This window comes from Neodiprion virginianus, chromosome 5 (genome assembly GCF_021901495.1).
Source record: "Neodiprion virginianus isolate iyNeoVirg1 chromosome 5, iyNeoVirg1.1, whole genome shotgun sequence".
Taxonomy (NCBI): Eukaryota; Metazoa; Arthropoda; class Insecta; order Hymenoptera; family Diprionidae; genus Neodiprion; species Neodiprion virginianus.
The window spans coordinates 23,435,705-23,455,272 of NC_060881.1; the positions used below are offsets into that span (position 1 = coordinate 23,435,705).

The 19,568-nt window shown below is 40.0% G+C and overlaps 1 protein-coding gene across 5 annotated transcripts in view; it reads left to right on the forward strand.

Moving 5' to 3' along the window:
• Positions 1–19,568, forward strand: part of LOC124304408 (protein turtle homolog A-like) — a 418,202-nt gene that overhangs the window by 285,693 nt on the left and 112,941 nt on the right. For all 5 annotated transcript variants that reach the window (XM_046762620.1, XM_046762618.1, XM_046762619.1 and 2 more), the window contains one exon: positions 9,854–10,029. In XM_046762620.1, coding sequence (XP_046618576.1) covers positions 9,854–10,029 — 176 coding nt within the window. The remainder of the gene's footprint in view (positions 1–9,853; positions 10,030–19,568) is intronic.

A 19,568-nucleotide genomic window follows, 5' to 3' on the forward strand; every position in this document is an offset into this window, starting at 1 on the left:
GAAAACGATCTTTAACGACTGCAGTCTTCGTACTCTTCGTGCCAACAATTTTCAGTAACAAGTAACGATACCTGCGTAATCCATCGGCTGTAGAATTAAATCCGATGTCGTTGAATACTTGCGAAGAAAAATCCAATCTTTGCGAATACGTTCCACAAGTCAAAAGTTTTCCATTTTATATATGGATGCGCGATTCTGTACGATGCTCAGTGGGTCAAAAGAATGGGCATGTTATTTACATATATTACAGCGAGACGAATTTATGCTTCCTCGGTCGGTGGGCTTTATCTCCTGTCTCTCCACGTCTCCACATATCTCTGCGCTACCTCAGGGACTGCTGCCTTTCATCTCAAGAATTCTCGTGTATACACATTCGGATGGTATATAAACCGGTGGCGAATACCTAATCGAGTTTTCTTTCGGAAATATAAGAATGGATGAGATCAGATCTAGAACCGAAATGTTTAAGGACCGGAGTTTCAAAATTCATCTGCTATTCGTAACGGAATGTCTTTCAGAAATTTTTCTCATTTGAAATAAGTGCAAAGCATGATTTTTAAATTCAGGGGCAACACCGCTGTAAAAACGAAAGAAGAACGCTTTCCTCGTCATTTTTTTTTTTTTTTTTTTTGTATGGCGTAAAAGGTAATGAGATAATAATATTTAAGGAAGTTATCGGGAATATATTTAAGTATAATACAAAAAATTATTATCAACAAATATTAAAAAAATTGTAACACCGGAGCCATTCTTGCGAGGCAATTTGCAAATCTAAAGAAAAAAAAACTACTCAATCTACATGTCTATAGTCAGAGAAGTGCGCAAGGGATTTTGAAAATATTAATATTTTGTGTAATAGGCGAGTATTTGAATGGAAATGTTCAATCTTAGACTAAAGAAAGTGCACTTATTCGTTAATGAATAATGTTTGAATTCACTTATCGAAAATCCCCAACGCATTTCCATAGCTATTAATATGTAGATTGAGTAATGTTTCATGTTTTTTTTTTCGAAATTCAAATTTGCACCAGTTACAACACAGTTACAGTGTCATCATTTTGGAATATTTGTTGATAATAATTTTTTGTATTATACTTAAATATATGCCTAATAACTTCCAAAAATATCATCATCTTATTAACTTTTCTTTGATTAAAAAAAAAAAAAAAAAAAAAAAAAGTGCATTTTTTAGGTTTTTAGTTACAGTGATGTTACTTGATTACTTTAAACTTCAGTGTCATGCCAAAATTTTGGCCAGTGAAAAATGTCGATCATCTCGTAGCGGTGGAATGACTTTCGCAACGAGAAGTGAGAATATTACATTCATTTATCAAAATTTTCGTCATTTTAACGTGCGTGGCTCATTTTCGTCCAATAGCATTTAAACTTTGGGTTACCGCAGCTGAAGGAATATCATTCGAATTTTTCATAAGAAAGACGTGAGTTATTACCGGCTCGAGAAGCAAAGGAACATGAGAAGAAAATTCGCCGTTTGACTTATCGTCGCGAGGGATTTTGCCACATGACCCACAACTTCACTCATGATCTTGTATTCCTTTATCGCGTTGCGTTCTGCGGGATTAGTTTTCATCCGTTTGCTTTAGGCCTTGATTTCTCTACCCTGTTTCCTTACCCGCCAGAAATCTTCTTCCGACAGCGGAAGAAAAAATATCAAAACAGGAAGATGAAAAAAAATGCTAGAAATCTCAGTGACAATCACATTTCGATACTGCCGCGCACCAAAATATCAGGAAATATTGGAAAATCAAATCTTCCAGCTACACTTTTGTACGATCTCGCACAGAATCTGGTCACGTTTGCACCGGAAATTTGTGCCACAAGCTTCCAGAATTCTTCATGCAGTTCCGATCCGGTTGATTTCGCTCTGAGAGCCAAATAGAAAGCTGTTTGTTCACGTTACGCACGCTTTTCCAAATTTTACTGCGCTTTTCAGAGGCTGAAGGTCGCCTGTAGCTTGGAAAATTTAAACGTCGAGATTTTTCTCTTGTAACGATAAAATATTCCAGGCCTAAAAGTAACAATCAATCCGTACTCAAATCGTCGTTTACCATTTTTCAATCTCACTTAAAATTATTAGGTCCTCGCGATAGTTGTTCAGAAACGTATTTCGCAAGGAAATTGTTGAAAATGCTTGTGCATGACACGCGTGAAGTTTACAATAATTGTTCGATGTAACTTATCGAAATTCTTGCCGTTTTCAATTCATTTGCAATGTAGGTACGAAATCTGTTTCTACTTTCATTAATCGTGTTGCACGGTTCACTGAAATTCTCCAATGTTGTGTGAATAATTTGTCCCAATCAAGATAAAAGCTGGGAAGATATATCCGCATTATACGCATTTTCACCGATTGCACAACCTCTGCTGAACGTGCTCACTTCGTGAAATGAAGTAATTAAATTCTTAGTCAATTCGCGTACTTCGCGTACATGCAACCGATTCATTCAACGAACGGAACGAACAATATTTTCCCTTTGACGTAACTACTCGTATCATTATACTCATCGATATTGGAGTGAAAGCCCGAAACGACGGAGAAATTTAATTTGATCCAACGTTTATTGTAACTTTCGGAGGAAACCGTGGAACATGAAACTGAAATTACGGAAGCAGAATGAAAAACAATTGATATTCAACTAAGGATTTGAAATCCCGGGATTCTCCGGTTGTTTTTGATACGTTTCAATCATCCTCGGAAAATCCTGCAGGAACTGCTGCCTATGATTATAATTGCAAAACGACCGAGCAAGAATTTACCTCGAATATCCATATTATGCGCAAAAAACCGGCGAACGTTCGTCGTAACGTACGATTCGTGGACGAGAAGTTATTTGTAACATCCTTGGGATGGTTTCGCAAATACCGTAAAGAAAACTGGCACCGTCTCCGCAAAGCGGATCCTTAGCGTTACATCCGCTACCAAAATACTTTGAACGTGTGTGTCGTTCTTATGCCCGTGAGAAATCGGCTGGCTTCTTGTGCGAGACTAAGCCTTCTGAAAAGATTTCACTGCCCACGCAGCAACAAGAAGTGAAATGTTAATGCGACAAGATCCTTTGATATATCATCCGTAACGAATATTGTGAGTTTTTACCCGAGGTTCACCAAAATATACCGGGTCTGGGGCTGTTTTCGTTTTTTTTTTTTTTTTTCACGAGAAAGTGGAAGGAAAAACCTCCCCAAAATTTAACCAATGTCTTTGAGAATATACGCATGAAAATATTTTCATTGCGATACGCTTTGTTCCGTGAAAATATTCGCCATCAGTTCAGAATTAATCAGAGCACCGATACGTCTTCGCAGTTTTTCTCCGGCCTGCAAAAATTTCGCATTATTGATTAAAGAAAGAAAAGCAAAGAATCTAGTTCCGAAACGATGCAAAATTTTCTTTCAAAAGCTTTCTCCGAGGATATATCTCGTGGAAAAAAAGACGAATGCACTAAAAAGGAAAGAAAACAACACGCGTCAGATTTGAAATGTGAAATATTACTCTAAAATCTAAAATATGCGTACAACATTAATTTTGTCACATACGTATTTCATTTTGTCGTCAACAAATCTACGATTTGATTCCGAAATAATTGTTCGGATTGATTTTAACGACGGGTCGTCTCATTCACCTCGATAAACGAAGAGAACGGGATGGTTAGGGTAAGGATTGAAAATGTGTTCACCTTCGACATTCGTACATGTCCCACAACTCGTCGACGTAATCGAATCGTTATTTTTTCACTCGACTTGTCAGATCGTCGAGATGCCTATTGGATTTTTCACGGAAATACGGAGCTTTCTTGTTAGCGCTTGTGTGCTTTCCGCCCAATCTCCGGAAGAATGGAAGAGGAGCGCAGCGTCGGATCGACGCGGCGAAATTTCCTGGCCTTGAGAATAAAGCTTCGGATTTCTGGGCAGGTACGCGAGGGTCCACCTTTAATTAAGGAGTGAAAGGACGCCTCGGATTCCGCTCAGCGTCGTCTCTGGGCCGCAGACAATGAGGCGAATCTATGGCGGCCTCCGAATCCCCTGAATTATTCCTTATGTATTTCACGCCAACTGCACTAACCGAAATCGCGATGAGATATGGAATCCGAAGTTACTCATTTTTCAGGGAGCGAGATTCGTCGGATCGTTACTCTTCCGCGATTATTTTCCTCATTTTCACCAGCGTCCGAATACCTTCGAGCAATCGAGAACTCGGTCGTCTCAGAATTTTTCTTCACCTTTCACAAGCGAGACGATGTCGTTAATCTTACCCGATTCTTTTTTCATCTTTGACACCTTCTTTTTCTGTGTTGCCTGGTATTGATAGCGGGGATATACAATTCGAGTCGCCTGGTATCGCCAAAAATTTTTGTCAAACCGGTCAGACGGAGCTCTCAAAATCGGTTGGTCATTTATTCTGAACGGGCGATAGGCATCCGGAGAAAAAATTGCTGGAATACGGGAGAAAATTACGAAGACGTTCGGAAGGCTTCTCTGTAACATTTTTAGCTGAACTGTCGAGTTTCGCGTTTTTGCGAAAAACATGCGCCATTTTTTTGCATTCTGCTGATTTCGATACGCAATCTCACACATTTTTCAACAGAATTTCTGGTTACAGATGCGAAAATCGCGCGGTGATGCGGAAATTATTTCAAATTTGCAACAATTATGCTTGTCAAAACAATCAATAGCAAAGTTCAACATTTCTGTGAAAACTTACGAGACTTTGCGTTGAACTGGAGATGAAAATGTTGCACAGAGAGAATTTTTACCGAAGTAATATAAATAATAAAGTAACATTCCGAGCTTCTACTCTGGTTGTATAATGCAGGGTGAAGCATCAATTTTAATCCGTTTAGCGAATGAGATTGAATAACGGATTAAGAGAGAATTACACACCGATTAGACTGCAAGTATAATTCAATTCGAGCAAAGTCTCAACGCTATTTCCAAATATTTCAATATCAAAGATAGATTACCAAGTAATTACGAATCAAACCTTGAAAGTCGATCTTTTTATACTGCCCTGATTCGACTCCGCGAAATTTCAGCACTGACGTTTCGCACAAAAGGTGAATCAAGCGCCGTTCGAAAAGAAAAAAAAAATCGCATTAAAATTTTGTAACCGAGCAAAACCCAAATCTGAGCATAGTCACCCTTTTTCAAATTCACAATCACTCAAGTACTACGCTATGTCAAATGGCTACTTAAAATTCAAACCATTTTTCAATCAATTTACGGATTACACGTCGTGTATTTCGATTGCGATAGCTATCACGTTTTTCTGGGCGAGTAGTTTAGGTTAGGTTTTCATAAATTGACGCAAAACAATCAGTGCCACTTGATCCCTCGCGTGTTTTCTTCCATTTTTTTTTCTCCTCTTTTCTTTTCTCCTTTTCATCTCAAAGCTGATTAGTACCAACAAGCTCTGCTCGAAGGTGATGAATGGCGGACGTAATGAAAGTGGTAGTGAAAATTAATCCGATTGGTTTCTCGCCGGGGAATCAACGCTTTAATAAATCTCAAGAAATGATAAGTTATAGAGTGTTGGCAGGGTGTGTTACCGTTTCTTGGCCAGAGAGATTTACGTGTGCATCGTGCATGTGCCACGATACGGCATAAACGGGAGGGCGGCTACTACGTAAGTCTGTACGATGATATATGATTGCTTGGGTCAGCTTATTTATCGAGGTAAAAGCTCGGCACGTGGCCGAGTCCGAGTATATCTCACACACGGGACTCTCGTTCCGAGACTTGAGAGGCCTTCGTAACAACCGAAGCCCCGGCAGGCCGAAAAAATATCACTGATTGATTGAACCTTGTTGTTTTCCCCACGGCTGATGATTGAATTCGATTGTTTCACAGGATTCGCTCTGCTTCCCAGATTCGCGATTACAATTCCCAAACCCTCCGGAGATCTTGCTGGAAATTATCATCACCTCAAGTTGTACCGTGTTCGTGATTTGACCTTTGAATTTTGGCTGTTGTTAGATGTGTTTTCAGAGAAACGTCATTCGCACGAGCGGTTGAATACCAGAAGCAGTTGACTTGCGTAGCTTAACCGAAATTTGAAAAATCTCTCGGAGATTCCTTGGAAATAGGAGCTTCGTAAGGTTGTTGATTTTTCAACTTTACCAAACTCCCTTGAATGATTTGAAAATATTTTCATGAAAAACTTCAACGTCTTCGTAAATTATTCTAAAAGTATCGCGTGTGAAATGAAAATTCTCACCATAATACGCGGTGATCTTAGACGTTCCATGAACAAACCGAGACTCGGGGAATACTTTTAAACTACTTCAAAATATTTGAACAACGTCTTTGCAATAGCCTGAGATCATTTCTGACTTGAGAACCTCTTCGAGATACTTCGAGATAATGAATCGTCTACCAATTGACTTCGCGCAGTGAAATATCGTTGCGTGATAAATAATTGTGAAATACGAAGTTATACCGGTTAATTCGGGTCTTACCTTGTCAAATATAAAGATAGACCTAAGAACAAACGGTAAATAAAATAGTTAGACCTAACAAAAACATCTTATAAATTTTGCATAATTATAATGTAGAGTAAAAGCTATGAATCATGGTACATAACATACCAATTAGTTAATCAAAATGAGTCGATTTTTGATGAAATTTCCTTTACGTCAGTTGAATCACTCAGCCGAAACAGTAACTTGCGTTTTGAATTCCGAAAGATTCCAATCTGCGAATTCAAAATTCTTCATTTTCCTTGAATTTGATTACTTGAAATCATTCGCACGTGCTCGTGAAGTGCAGTGTATATTCATTACACGAAGAAAACAAAGATCAGTATTTCATTTTAAATTACATATTGTCATCGCGTCGATCTAAGAGCAGACGCTCTTTATTTTTTTTTTATTAATCAATTTTTGGCATATTTTGCAAAAGCGCAAGTTTCCTTCGGCGAAAGACGAACGTAAACGCAAAGATATCGAGGATGAACGAACGCAGCGGTATCTTTTCCACTCGGATGACCAGACGTGGCTAGTTTTACATACGTCCTGCAAGATTTACCCACCACTCCGCTCCATCGTCTCCGTCGTTCACCCGACGTTTGAGTAAAAGTTAGAAATATGAATTTTAAAACAGGTGCGGCGTCTTCCGACCTCCTCCGCTCTGTACTCGCGATCCTCCCATAGACTAGATTGAAAGATAACTTCTCCGTTCTGATATTTTACGAAACTCCGATCCGGCGGTTCGGAGCAAAGCAAAGAATCATGAATTTCAAAGGTGAAAACACAAAATCGGAGATTTTTCTAGCCGGTGTGCGGTGAACTCGTGCAGCTGTTCGATATCGAGTTTTCTTAATACGAGGAAAAGCCGACGCGTCGCTGCCGCCGAAATGAAAATCGTTAACCGATATTTCAACGCCCGTGATTAAAAGCTAGATCCACTCTTCGCCGTTCGCGTTGCTCCTCCTCGATCCCTGTCTTTGCTGTTTTCGCTGCCAATTATTCCGCATCCTCACCCTTGACGCTGAATTGAATTCCAACAATATTGAAATAGTTTTTTTTTTTCAAAGATACCTGTTCTACTCAATTTTTCTAACGTAATGTAACAAATTAAATATTTCTCAGTGTGATTTGGCGAAAATTCAGGGCGGTGATGCCTCTACGATTTCGGCGGTAAACCGAACGGCGAGAATTGTACGTAATATCATTTCTTCTCAACGACGAGCGGAAGCCATCTTAGATTTTAACCAGATCACGCCACGCCGTTCTCGTTTAAACTTTAATTGACTCGTCCGATGGTTTTCAGCCGGTATGAAATTGCTCGGCTCGCTGCGGGAAACGTACCTCAGTCACGATTCGAAAATCAAATCATATACTCGCTTGCACATAACCGTGCGGCGATTTCCTCGAAAACTTTTTAAACGATAATTCCCGCACGTGCTTCGCAGGCACCGCAGCTGAAGTTCACTGCCTTTGCATTCCGGTCTATTCTTCTCATTCCATTTTACCCTATACCCATCATTTTTCATTATCCATTTTCCTATGAATTTATGTTTTATCATACGAAGGTTCAGAGCGTAGGCACAACGCTTGTCTTATTTTATTTTTTTACCAACGATATCGAACCAGACTTTGTGCAGAATTATTTATGAATCGTGAAAAGCTTGACTTATCCGGTCGACGTGAAACACGTTTCGTACAACTGATCGCGTTAGTTTTTTGATCTGATTATTTTCTATTAAATGATTGTTCTTTTTTGCCAAGTCTTTATCTTGGGATATCAGACAATTTGAAAGGAGCTTTGTAACGAATTCTGTTCTTAGGTAATAATATTTTATTTCAAATACAGGCAAGTCGGTTAATAAAATCTGTCGAATGATTTGCAAACGAGATTTTTAGTTCCTGATTTTCTTTTACTTCAGGCAAATTTTTTGGGTGGTTTTAATCACAATCACATTCGTCCGCCATCATACATTCATCGATAAAATGAAAATTGAAATGTAAATTTGTATAAAGAAAAATCAGTGTACAAAAATTATTGATCGAAACGGGTCTTTATGTAGTGATTGGTTGAATTTTTCTCCCGCAACTGCCGCTTAAACAATCGTGAAATCCAGACCGCATCCGAGCGTTAATCACTTCCTATTTCCTATTCATATCAACCCTGATAACATGAAAATGTTCGTTTGAGTCGTAAGCAAAAGCGTCGATGCATCAGCCAAGGCAAGTGCTGAATGAACGAACGATGAAAGATATCGGCCATGAGAACGTGTGACGTACGCCATTTTTCCGAACCCCTGCGAAGGAAAGTTCGATTTAAAAAGCAAAGAAATATAATATGGTACTTCACAAAAAGTACCACAAGAAGAACCAAACATAAACGTGCAAACTTAAGTTTAAACTCAGCGCGATGACGTCATTGGCGGTGCGTAAAATTAGGTAACCGGAATGTGCGCATGCCTCAGGAAAGCCCTAGTGTGTAAAATTGAGAGTTTCAGTCAAGCGTATGCACCAGCTTCGCTTTGTCGCACTTTTCGGAAATGAGGCATTTTACGCACGCTCCACAGACTTTGAAAACTGTCTTTCCGAGCATGTGTTGGAAAAAAATTAATTTCCAAAGAATAACAGAGAAGTAAAGTTTTCAGATTCTTGTTGATTATGAAACTTTCTTTTTCCGTAATATCTAGAGAACGGTCATAGATACGGAGTTGAGTGCGGACTCGATTCAATGGGAAAATGTTGGGACATTATTGATGAATAGATAGATTAAATATTTTTAAACAATCTAATGTCAATTGTTCCAAGTGGCAAAGAAGGGTGAGCTGCTAAATAGCGATTTCCGTGATACTGCACTTGTAATATTGAATGTCAGATAACTGACAATATTCTAGTGTTTTTGATTATCGACTTTACTCTATTGTCTGATAATATTTCAGACACCTGATCGTTTCATTTAGATTTCAATACCTCGTATGAGTCCTATAACATCATATCAATGTTTTAATATCTAATCTGACAATACGGGCCAACGACCCGAAGGTCTCCCGAAAAGGTTATCAGTCAACGTTGCAAATTGTCACGCAAATATCTTGGCATTCGCCTGGATTATCATTATATTAGATACACAAAACATTGATTCACTGCAGCATTTCGACGTTGAACGATTAAATTACAGAAATGCAATTTCATTAACTGCTAATGAGCAATCGGAATGAAAGAGATTACACTCTCCATGTCCGTATTCATTTATTTGTCCGTTCATTTTCTTCTCGTCAAATGACGAATTAGAAAAGTCGTTTTCGATATTTACACGTAGAACATGTCGAGCGCAGATTTACAATTTGCTAATGGTTGATTCTTGTTTGCTTTCGCAGCTTCAGGAGCACAGGGAAGCAGCGGGAAGAGTTCGGAGGGTTCGCAAAACGCCTTGGATAATGCCGCGGCGCGGCTTGGTCCGTATTTTGACAAGGCGGCATCAAAAAACGTGACAGCCCTTCTGGGCAAAACCGCATATCTTAATTGCCGCGTTAAGAACTTGGGCAACAAAACGGTGAGTACAAACAACTGCTTGCCGTCTTCATTCCAAAGTTCGCCTGCTTATGTAATACAGCTTGGTTGATAAAAGGGGGTTAAAAGTTGCCGAAGAAAAACTCAGGAACACCAAAACTTCGGGAATTCGGCGAAGACTGGAAACCGGTGAAAAAAGAAAAAAAAATAAACGCCCCACAATTTCATTCTGAAAATCAACTTACTCTCTCGCGTTAAAATATATATTATAAATATACATACAGTTCGGAACAAAATAGAAACGTGTAGAACGGGGAGGGAAAAAGATTGGATCAAATGGCGACGAAAAAAAATGTCATCTCGAAGATTTCACGAATGCACGCGACCCGTGAATTTGATACGCGTGCCACTCCAAGTGAATATGCAAGGAAATTGAAAATTCAATATTGTAGCTTTTTTTCGCGAAATTCTGCCGCCCGACAACACTGATCATCATCCCCTTTGTGCCGTAATATATTTCCCGCCTACCCACTTCAAGGACAGACTTTTTTCACAAAATTTCATTTCACTCCTCGGTGACAACGCCCGTACGTAAATTGTTGCGAAAAAATTTGTCGAGCAAGTATTCCGATCGACGAAGAAAATCGTAGAATCAAAGTCGAAGATCTCCGTAAGTGCGAGTACAGTTTTTTGCTCGATCGATCGCTGCGTCGAATCTCATGAATTCGAATTCACAATATTCCGAATGATTACCCAGTTTCCAAAAACTTCCTTCGACATCTTTCCCCCAACGAAAAGCCAGAAGTTTCATCCTTACGATACGAATCATTGTTTCCTCGTTCTCTTACATCCGAATGCAGTTTGTAAATTCAGTTTCAATCCCCCCTGAGAACGGTAAATTTTCACGTTGAGGCAGGGGGTCGAGGTAATTAGTAAATGGGCTGCGGACAAATTCCAGCCGCGTTTCGAGTGCCTCACTCGATTACAAACGCGCACTGCGCAAAGTGATGGAAGCGGCAGAAGCGGCATCGAAATGAGATCAAGTGTCAATATTTTACGCGAATACAATGCAGCCTGCTTCACGTGTCTCGAGTACACCGACGGTACTCGGCTCCGGAAGCTGAGTCTGATGCCAACTCTAGTGCCCTGAACCCATTTCTGCTTCTCCTTCAGTTCCCGCATGACCCTTGCACGTGTATTCAAACGGCCCCGTAGCGAACTCGGTTATTAGAACAAAGTATTTCAGTGCAGTCAAGACTGGGAGGAAAAGTCTGTACGAGTGTGTCTTTTTCCAGTATTTGTTTTTGAAAAAAAAGAAAAAAATTCCATTTCACTTGAGTGCTTTGAACCGAGTTGCACGATTTCAACGACACGTGCAATTGGAGTCTAATTTTTCGATCGACTCGTGTTTTTTTTTTTTTTTTCTTCCACTCAACTTCCATGCATTTCACTTCAGTGTTTCAGACTTCACTGCGAGCGCGCTGATTAATAACGTCGGTTTTCGTTCAATGTTCGTACTCGAATACTCTGCCCTTTGGCCTTAGGCTTTGCGTTCGATAACTAATCGGTAGCTTAGACCGCCACGGGGGTAGAATGCTCCGTTAAATTAGCCGTGCACCTCTTGTTCCACAGCGTATAACGCATTCCGATAGCCTGCAAAACCGAACGAACGCAATTTCTCTTGTAATTTAGACACATTTCACATGCGTTTGTGCAATTAGCAAAGTTCCGAAGTGAAACGAAACCGGATACCGACGAAAATTCCTGTATCAATGAAACGAATTGACGGGTTGACAAATTCTCAATGTTATTTGTATCGTTGGTACGAACGCGTTAAGCGAAAGAGAGAGAAAAAAAAAAAGGAAATCCGAGATTTTATTCAGCGTACAGAGAACGAAAAATCGCCAGCTTTTATCGCGTAAACAACTTTGAATCATTGCTCTGGGTTTATTGCAGTCCATCCTGAGTATAATAGCTCTGTTTTTGAAGTTTCGTATAAATTTCTGCTCGAATATATATATATATATATATATATATATATATGTATATACATATATAGACTCTGCAGCCGCGTTCACGAGCTATCACCTGCACCCTGTTATGCCGAGAACGCGTGTTCTCTTAGAAGAAAAAATGGCTTATTACCGACAATTCATTGACTACAGCTTCGAGTCCGAGTCGCAAAGTGTGCGTAATGCAAATAAACTTGGAACAAATACGCGGGTGGTAAGCAGACAGTTAATTTCGGTAATTGCTTGGTCTGCAGATATCCTGGAAACGGTGGCAGGTTGGTATTCGGTATTCCTGAGCTAATAGAGTCTCGTTTCGAGACGAGCGAGAGCTGACTGAGTGCCCGGAGGGGTTTAAATCGAGTGAAATTTTGGTTTAAAGCCGCGCTGTAAGAGAACGACTTTGGCTACTTCCACGTTTGGGGGGAAGGACGATGGCATACGGTTGCCAATTTTCATCGACTTAGCCGATGAAATTACGCCTCGTTCCGCGTTGCTCGGGACGTCGATGAACGCGAAGACAAAAAAAAAAAAATAAATAAATAATAACAATAATAATAATAGTAACAACCAAAACAATAATAATAAAAAAACAACCGTGGTAAATACCGACGAAACCAAAGCATTTCGCGACCCCTTATTTGAAGAGTAGCTAAAGTCAAAGTTCCGGAAGAGTCAAAGGAAAATAAAGGAAAGCACAAACAAGCCGCCATTCGCTGTGTAATTTTGTTGAAAGAAAAATTGCCGACCTCAACGGCTAAAATTACCATACTGCAAGGAGCTTTTTACAAATGGCCGTTATAATCGAGCTTTCAAAGATATCCGTCTACCGTTCGCTTTATAAACCGTGAGATTCCGGATGTTCACGCAAAATTTATCCCCGGATAAGCTCACCCTATTTTTCACATGTATTCAGAAATCTCGAGTTTCCGGTTTGCACGGGATTTCACAACTTTATTGTCTTCTGGCCACGTGTTAAAGCCTTCGAATAAGAAAACAGTCGTCGTTGGAAGAGGTTCTTAGATTTCACTCTCCGACAGCCTACATTTAGATGAAAGATAAATCTCTGATACAAATTATTGCAACAAATCACAATCTCATTTTACTCGGTCGAAGATTTCTGATAAATTGTGTGATCATAGCTCATACTTTTCGTAGTTATAAAACGATCCTTGAACCGTGAATCACAGGCGCGTGTACAATTTTCTAAGCATTTTTACGAACTCTGATAAATTTTCCCTCGACCTTCGTATCTATTTTTATCTTTCTTTCCTTTTTGCCCACGTTTCTTTGGCATATTTTAAGGATAATCGTGCAGTGTCGGACCGAAGAGTTATTCACTATCGCGCGGTAAATTTATACGGTCAAGTTATTCCCGGTCCTGCGGTGAGAAAGCGAGAATTTCGTGATGCATGAATATCCTGACTATATGTATATATAAATACGATGCTGCCGAGGGCTCGAGTAGCTACGGCACAAATACACGATCCGATCGAGCTAATTTATTAACGCAATCCCGGCAAACTCGGCATGATTTCAATGGTGCTAGACGTCAAAAGCATAGAAAATTATTTAGAACCCCTTACCGGTCCCGATTTCTCTTGCTTATACTTGCCTCACACTGGATTACTTCCGTTAAAATATTTCGTCCATTCAGTGTCTCGGTGAAAAATTTAACGTAGAATTATTTTCTCAATTTTCGTCGGCAGAAAGTGATTTTCTGGCGAAGAGGTAAAAAACAAGAAGAAATACGGTCATTATCTTGCATCAAATGCTATATTGCAGTCAAGTTTTAGTTACTTTCGTGGATCATGAAATATATTAAGATCAGACGGAATGATTAGAAAAATTCATGTAATCAGTGTGTTAAATTCTATACCTACACACACACACACACACACACACATATATATATATACATACGCCACTTTTCTCGTTTGTTTCTACAGAAATTCTTAAGAATTCGAAGATTCCCCGGGAAGGCATTTTTAAGCTTATTAATTTTTACCGGTTTATCATCATCGTGCTTTGCTGATGAAATTTATCTTGACAATTTAGTGAATATCGTGGCTACTTTAACGTTCGTATATCGGAAAACTCTTGACGAGGGTTCGCGGGAACGCACGAAAAGCGAATGACAGCTGTCGGTTCGATTGTCGTTGAAAATACAAATGAAAATTGGTAGAAATTATATTGGCTTGTTTTACCGACAGTTGAATGAAAATTCATCTATCAAATCTTTCGTTTCATTGTTTTCACGGTAAAACTCCCTCGTAACGTCAAATCGTATTTTACGCGTTGACGAAGACCGGAAACGAACTACAGAAGCAAAACCGGGACCACTAAGGATCAATTGCACGAATTTCAAACTCTGAACAATAATAGAAATCCGCGAAAAGAAACGAGGAATCGGATGGCTTTTCATTCGGCTGTCACCGTCCCTCTGGATTCTCGAAAAATTTATCCCAAACATTTTCTCTTTTTTCGTTCGATAAAATCTCGTTTGTCATTTTTGGCCTGATATTTACAATCTCGCAATAATGCTTTTGATGCCATTTAATACATTTTTACAATCTCGTTTGGTTGTCAAGTTGTGTAAAGAATATTCACTATTTTGTTTCTTTTTTTAACACTGTGGTAATTATTCATTGAAACTAATAACATTGATCTATTTTATACATCGATGAAATTTCTAAATATTCCACATTTTGTTCCTTCATTATTTTTTGACCATTGTCAATAACGGTATGGCCGTTATTTTTCATATTTCATTTGTAATACAACGTTGATCAAACCAGCCGTCAAATCCAACGAAACAAAATTCGCTTTCGTTCGACTGAAAAAATCTGTTGGCATTACAAGGCATCGTTTTTACAGTTTCATTTTTTTCTTATTCACTTTGGACAACGTCTTATTTGATCGATCAGGAGTTTCAGATGACTCGGCATCAAGAGGTCATCGTTCTCTTGGGAAAAAAAAAATAGTCATTCGGGAGGGGTTCTGAACAGTTTGATCATATACGTATGCAGGTTTTCAGCAAGCTTTTAGACGGCTCGAAAATGATCGACTGATCCGAGGGAATTTCACGCGAAAGCTCTTGAACGGCACTTTTCCGCTCGTCCATCAAGACTAACCGCTTATGGGCATGCCGGGGGGTCAATTCGTCCTGATCAAAGATCTGTGACCAGCCTTGGTAGATTATCTGACTCAGCCGGAGCCGGAGAAAAAGATAAAGGGTCGGAGACGGAGAGGAGGTAGCCGAAAAAAATGGAATGAAGAAGAAGAAAGATAAAATTAATCGCGATTTTTCTCCCTCGCTTTTATATCAACGTCGAATCTCTTACGTTTGAAGGGCCACCCCCCAAGGGGCCGAAACGTCTGCAAACAGTTGACGGCTTATTTACCAACCTTGAGCAGTGAAAAAGTTTTAACCAAATGACAACAATTCCCGAATTCTTAGGGGAAAGAGAGAAAACGTGCCGCTGCATAAGTAAAATCGACAATTTTGAGGAGAAGCGCAAGTTTAGTCGTGCCACGGAATTCGGTGCCAAGTTTAACCGAGAAATTTGTAGAGTCGTAATACGAACGCAAACGATTCGACGTATTTTTTGGGGTTCTGTACAGTCGAATCGAACAATTAACTTACCCCTCTCCGTTCTGTTTTCGCAAAATGTTTGAAATTCTTCCAACCTCCAGAATGATCAGAGATTTTTATCATCAACTGACTCCGCGTGTCGACTTTTCAGCCTGAAATCTAAACAGGGGAGAAGAAAAGTCTTCAACTTTTCTGGAAAGCATTCAATTATACTATTTACTATTCATCGCCGGTGAAATAAAAGCGCTCCCACTTTCATCCATATTTTCTTGTACATCTAATATCAGAGCAGAAGTTGCAACGCGTGTTGTTCGAATCCCGTTTATCTTTTTTATGCAACAAATATTTCCGGTGTTGTAACGGGGGTTGAAATGGTCGATAAATCTCAATAATATCCGCGGAGGAACAGAAAAAATTCCACCCGAGAGGGTGTCGCGAGCTTTGTTTCGCCGGGTTTACAAGCTTTTTCGAGTGAGTCTCTCGATCTTTTTTTCTTCGATTATCAAGTGAAATTACGCCGTCGGGTCGTCGTTGCCAAATTGGATCAGTTTCACCTCGGCGACCGCAAAAGTGCGAGAAGAGGGCACGGCTAAAGGTAAACTTGAACTTTATGCAATTAGTGTGCGTTCGTATACTGAATAAATCATCGCTACAAGATTTCCTACGGGGATCAGAATTACCAATTCGTTTTGTAATTGCGCAATGTCTGATGACATGATCTCGATGTTGATCAACTTGCATTATTGATACGCGAGTTTATTATCTCTGAATCTCTTGGTCTCTTTGTTTCATTTTTTTTCCAGCACCGCAGTGGGACGTGTAAAACGAATTGAGCCAGTTTTTTTTTTTCTAGATATTTGTATTTAGTTCAAGTTCAAGTGCGAGGAAACGTTTTCGAACATTTATTGAATTGATTTATAACCGTGCGTAATTTACGATCGTAAATATGGTATACGGATAACGTTTCATTTTCAAAGTTCCCGACGCAATAAACAAACGTCCTTTTGAGAATAGTTGAAATTGCGATAATTTTTAATTGACAACACTTCAAACTGAAAAATTGAAATAAAATATTGAAAGGAACGAAAAAATGCAGAAAATGAAAAATAAAACTTTTAACGATAAAAATGAAAACGAACTTGTAGGCATCGGAACTTCAATCAGCTCTAATTAGAAAACCGTTGCTCAAAAAAAAAAAAAAAAAAAAAATTGTCAAGAGTAATTTCAGTCTTATTTTGTTTGCAAGAAATCAGTGAGTGTCCGGTAGTCACCCGCTTACTGGAACACCCTGTACATGCTCATCAACGATCCAACCAATCAAAAATGGCGGCCAAACAAGAAATGTTATTTTCCAACCCCCCCACCTGACCAAATGTTCCAACGTTTTCTAATCTTGGCGTTATCCAAGCTAACGACATTGATTTGGATCATCGCTTCGAATCTTTTACAAGTCACGAATGTGATATGCAAGAGAAGTCACGTGAGTAAAGCACCCCAAGAAAGTGAGAGGCGAGGGGTTCTCATGTAAATAAAGCACCCCTGAAGGGATGGAATCTTCAAGGCATCCACGTCGTTTATCCTGGGTAAGGCCAAGATTGGGGAACAGGTGGACATTCACCGATGACCCTCTTCCTGCGCGCGCTTCTATCACAGTTGGAGATTTCGGTCGAACAGCGGGCGGTGAATATAAAAACTTAAATCTTTTTTGTCGGTCGTTATTTTCGATTGGCATCATTGATCAAGCTGTTGTTAGATTTAACGAGGATCTTCCGCTTAAAGAGACCTTTCAAACGAGCCATCACTCGAGTCCCGTGTCATTATAAGTGATTTTCACCCGCTCCTCCGAATATGAGGGAAAATCGTTCACCCTGTTGACAGGACAGATTTTTTCCTCTCATGCATTTCGTCCGCTACTTTTTACATACCCGTTGTACGGCTGTAGTGGTTAATTAAAAGTTTACCGGAGCAGAATAACAGAAGCGTCAGATATATCTTTGATATCAATAAGGGACTCTCGGTGACTCTGATTAATTGCCAATTTAGGGAGAGAGCACTCGGCGAAAACGTTCGACTAATTGCAAACGACTAATTTGATGCGAATAATTACGAATTGTCAACCTGCTACGGAATCAATAATCCCACGGATCGGTATTAATTCCAGTCATAATACGTACTCGTTAATCGATACATATTGTTTATAACAGGGTGCATTGACGCAAAGAGTTTGAACAATTAGCCCTGAGGATTTACTCGACTATTGAGCGAAAAAATACTTTGGCAACTTTCTATGGCTGTGAAAAAAGAGACCAAGAATCCTAATTCGAGTCAACGTAATATAACATCGATAGCAAAAACCACCTTCTGTTCATTTTTTCTATTTTGCGAACAAAATGTTGCATACGGTTTGTTTACTTAGCTGTAAGCGCGTTATAGGTATTGAAAATAAGTTCAGAGCGTTCCTTTTATAGGCAGGCATTCCTGTGGGATTTGAATCGAACTTGAGAAGATTTCCGACAGCTGTGTGTGAATGATGGCACCCTAACGTTACGTGGAATATTGCTTCAAGCTATTTCTTCGATGTAAACATTTTGCGATAGATATGTTCAGTTAGTGCATCGTGATTTTCGTCGCAAGATTCTTCTATCCCATTCGAATAAGCGGCGTTAAAAATTCCCGTTCAATCGTGAAAACCGCAATTGATATCCAGCGAGCCGATGAACCTGTTTCTTAATTTTCCAATTAGAATTACAGGGGAACGAGTTTCCCGATTTCATTTACTTCCACAAAACTTTAACGGTCCAGGTTGAAAAATCGTACGTATCTCATCCCCGAAAAATTGAAACTTTTGAAAAAATAATCGTTCTAAAATCAGAGACAAGTTTGTTCACTCGCGTATCTGGTTCTCACAGTTCGTCGAACACTTTTCATTTCCGATGCGAGAAAGAAAAAAGGACGAAAAGCTTGCCGATTTTCTTTTTTACGTCTTCAGACCCTAATCCAAACCATTCTTTGAATACAACCGATATTTCGTTAAACAATTTACGATATCAAGTGTCAAAAAAATACACACACGCGCGCGCGCAATTTCACAATATTCCGACTGTCCGAGAAAACTTTCGAGGTACAAGCAAGAGTAAACGTGGTCCTGAATCCAAGGTGTCGACAAAGCTGGACAAGCTATAACAATAGAAAAGAAGTGGGTCGCCGGCTGTTTTACCGCTATAAGTTGCATGTGTGTATCCGGTTGTTCTTTGGAGTTTTCGACTGACGGACGGGTGGATTCCCGGGGTAAATCCTCCTCCTCCTCGCCCCTCCCCCGAACCTTTTGCTCTTACTTAGTTCTCCGGGTAAGCTCGAGGACCTTGCGGCAGTAAAATCCGTCCAACCCTCGAGGTGGCTTGGAGAAGAAGAAGAAGGAGAGAAGAAGAACGAGAAAACAAGAATAAGAAGAAGAAGAATACTTTTTCCCCCCCTCCTTCCTCGGCTCCCGCCCTCTCGCTTTCATCCCTTATACCCACAACCCGTCACCGCAAGCGTTGACCCACAATAATACAAGCTTACCGGCCGAGTAACGACGCCTCGCCGCAGGATAACGCCCCGAATTTCCTTCGTCCTTTCGGCGTCCTGCCGCCAGGCAATAATTATTCCTACTACGGGTGACCCATCCTCGTTACTCCACCCCTCCGACCCAGGCGTTCCAAGGTCAGCCAATTTCTGGAGGTCTCGTCGCGTCTTTCCTCCCCTTCGATTCCGTATCGTCCTCTACCCCTTTTCACTCCTTGTCTTCGCCTTATTTTCACCGCCCTCCTCGCTTCCATTTACTCGGTTTTATCTGCCTCCCCCGCAGCTTTTTTCACTTCTTTCCTCTCCTCGTCATCTCGCCGCTCGAGGCAACGCTGTACTTGACCGATTGAAATTACCCTTATTATCTTTTTTCGTATTACTTACGCTGAACCGATTTTCTTCTCGCACGTTCGG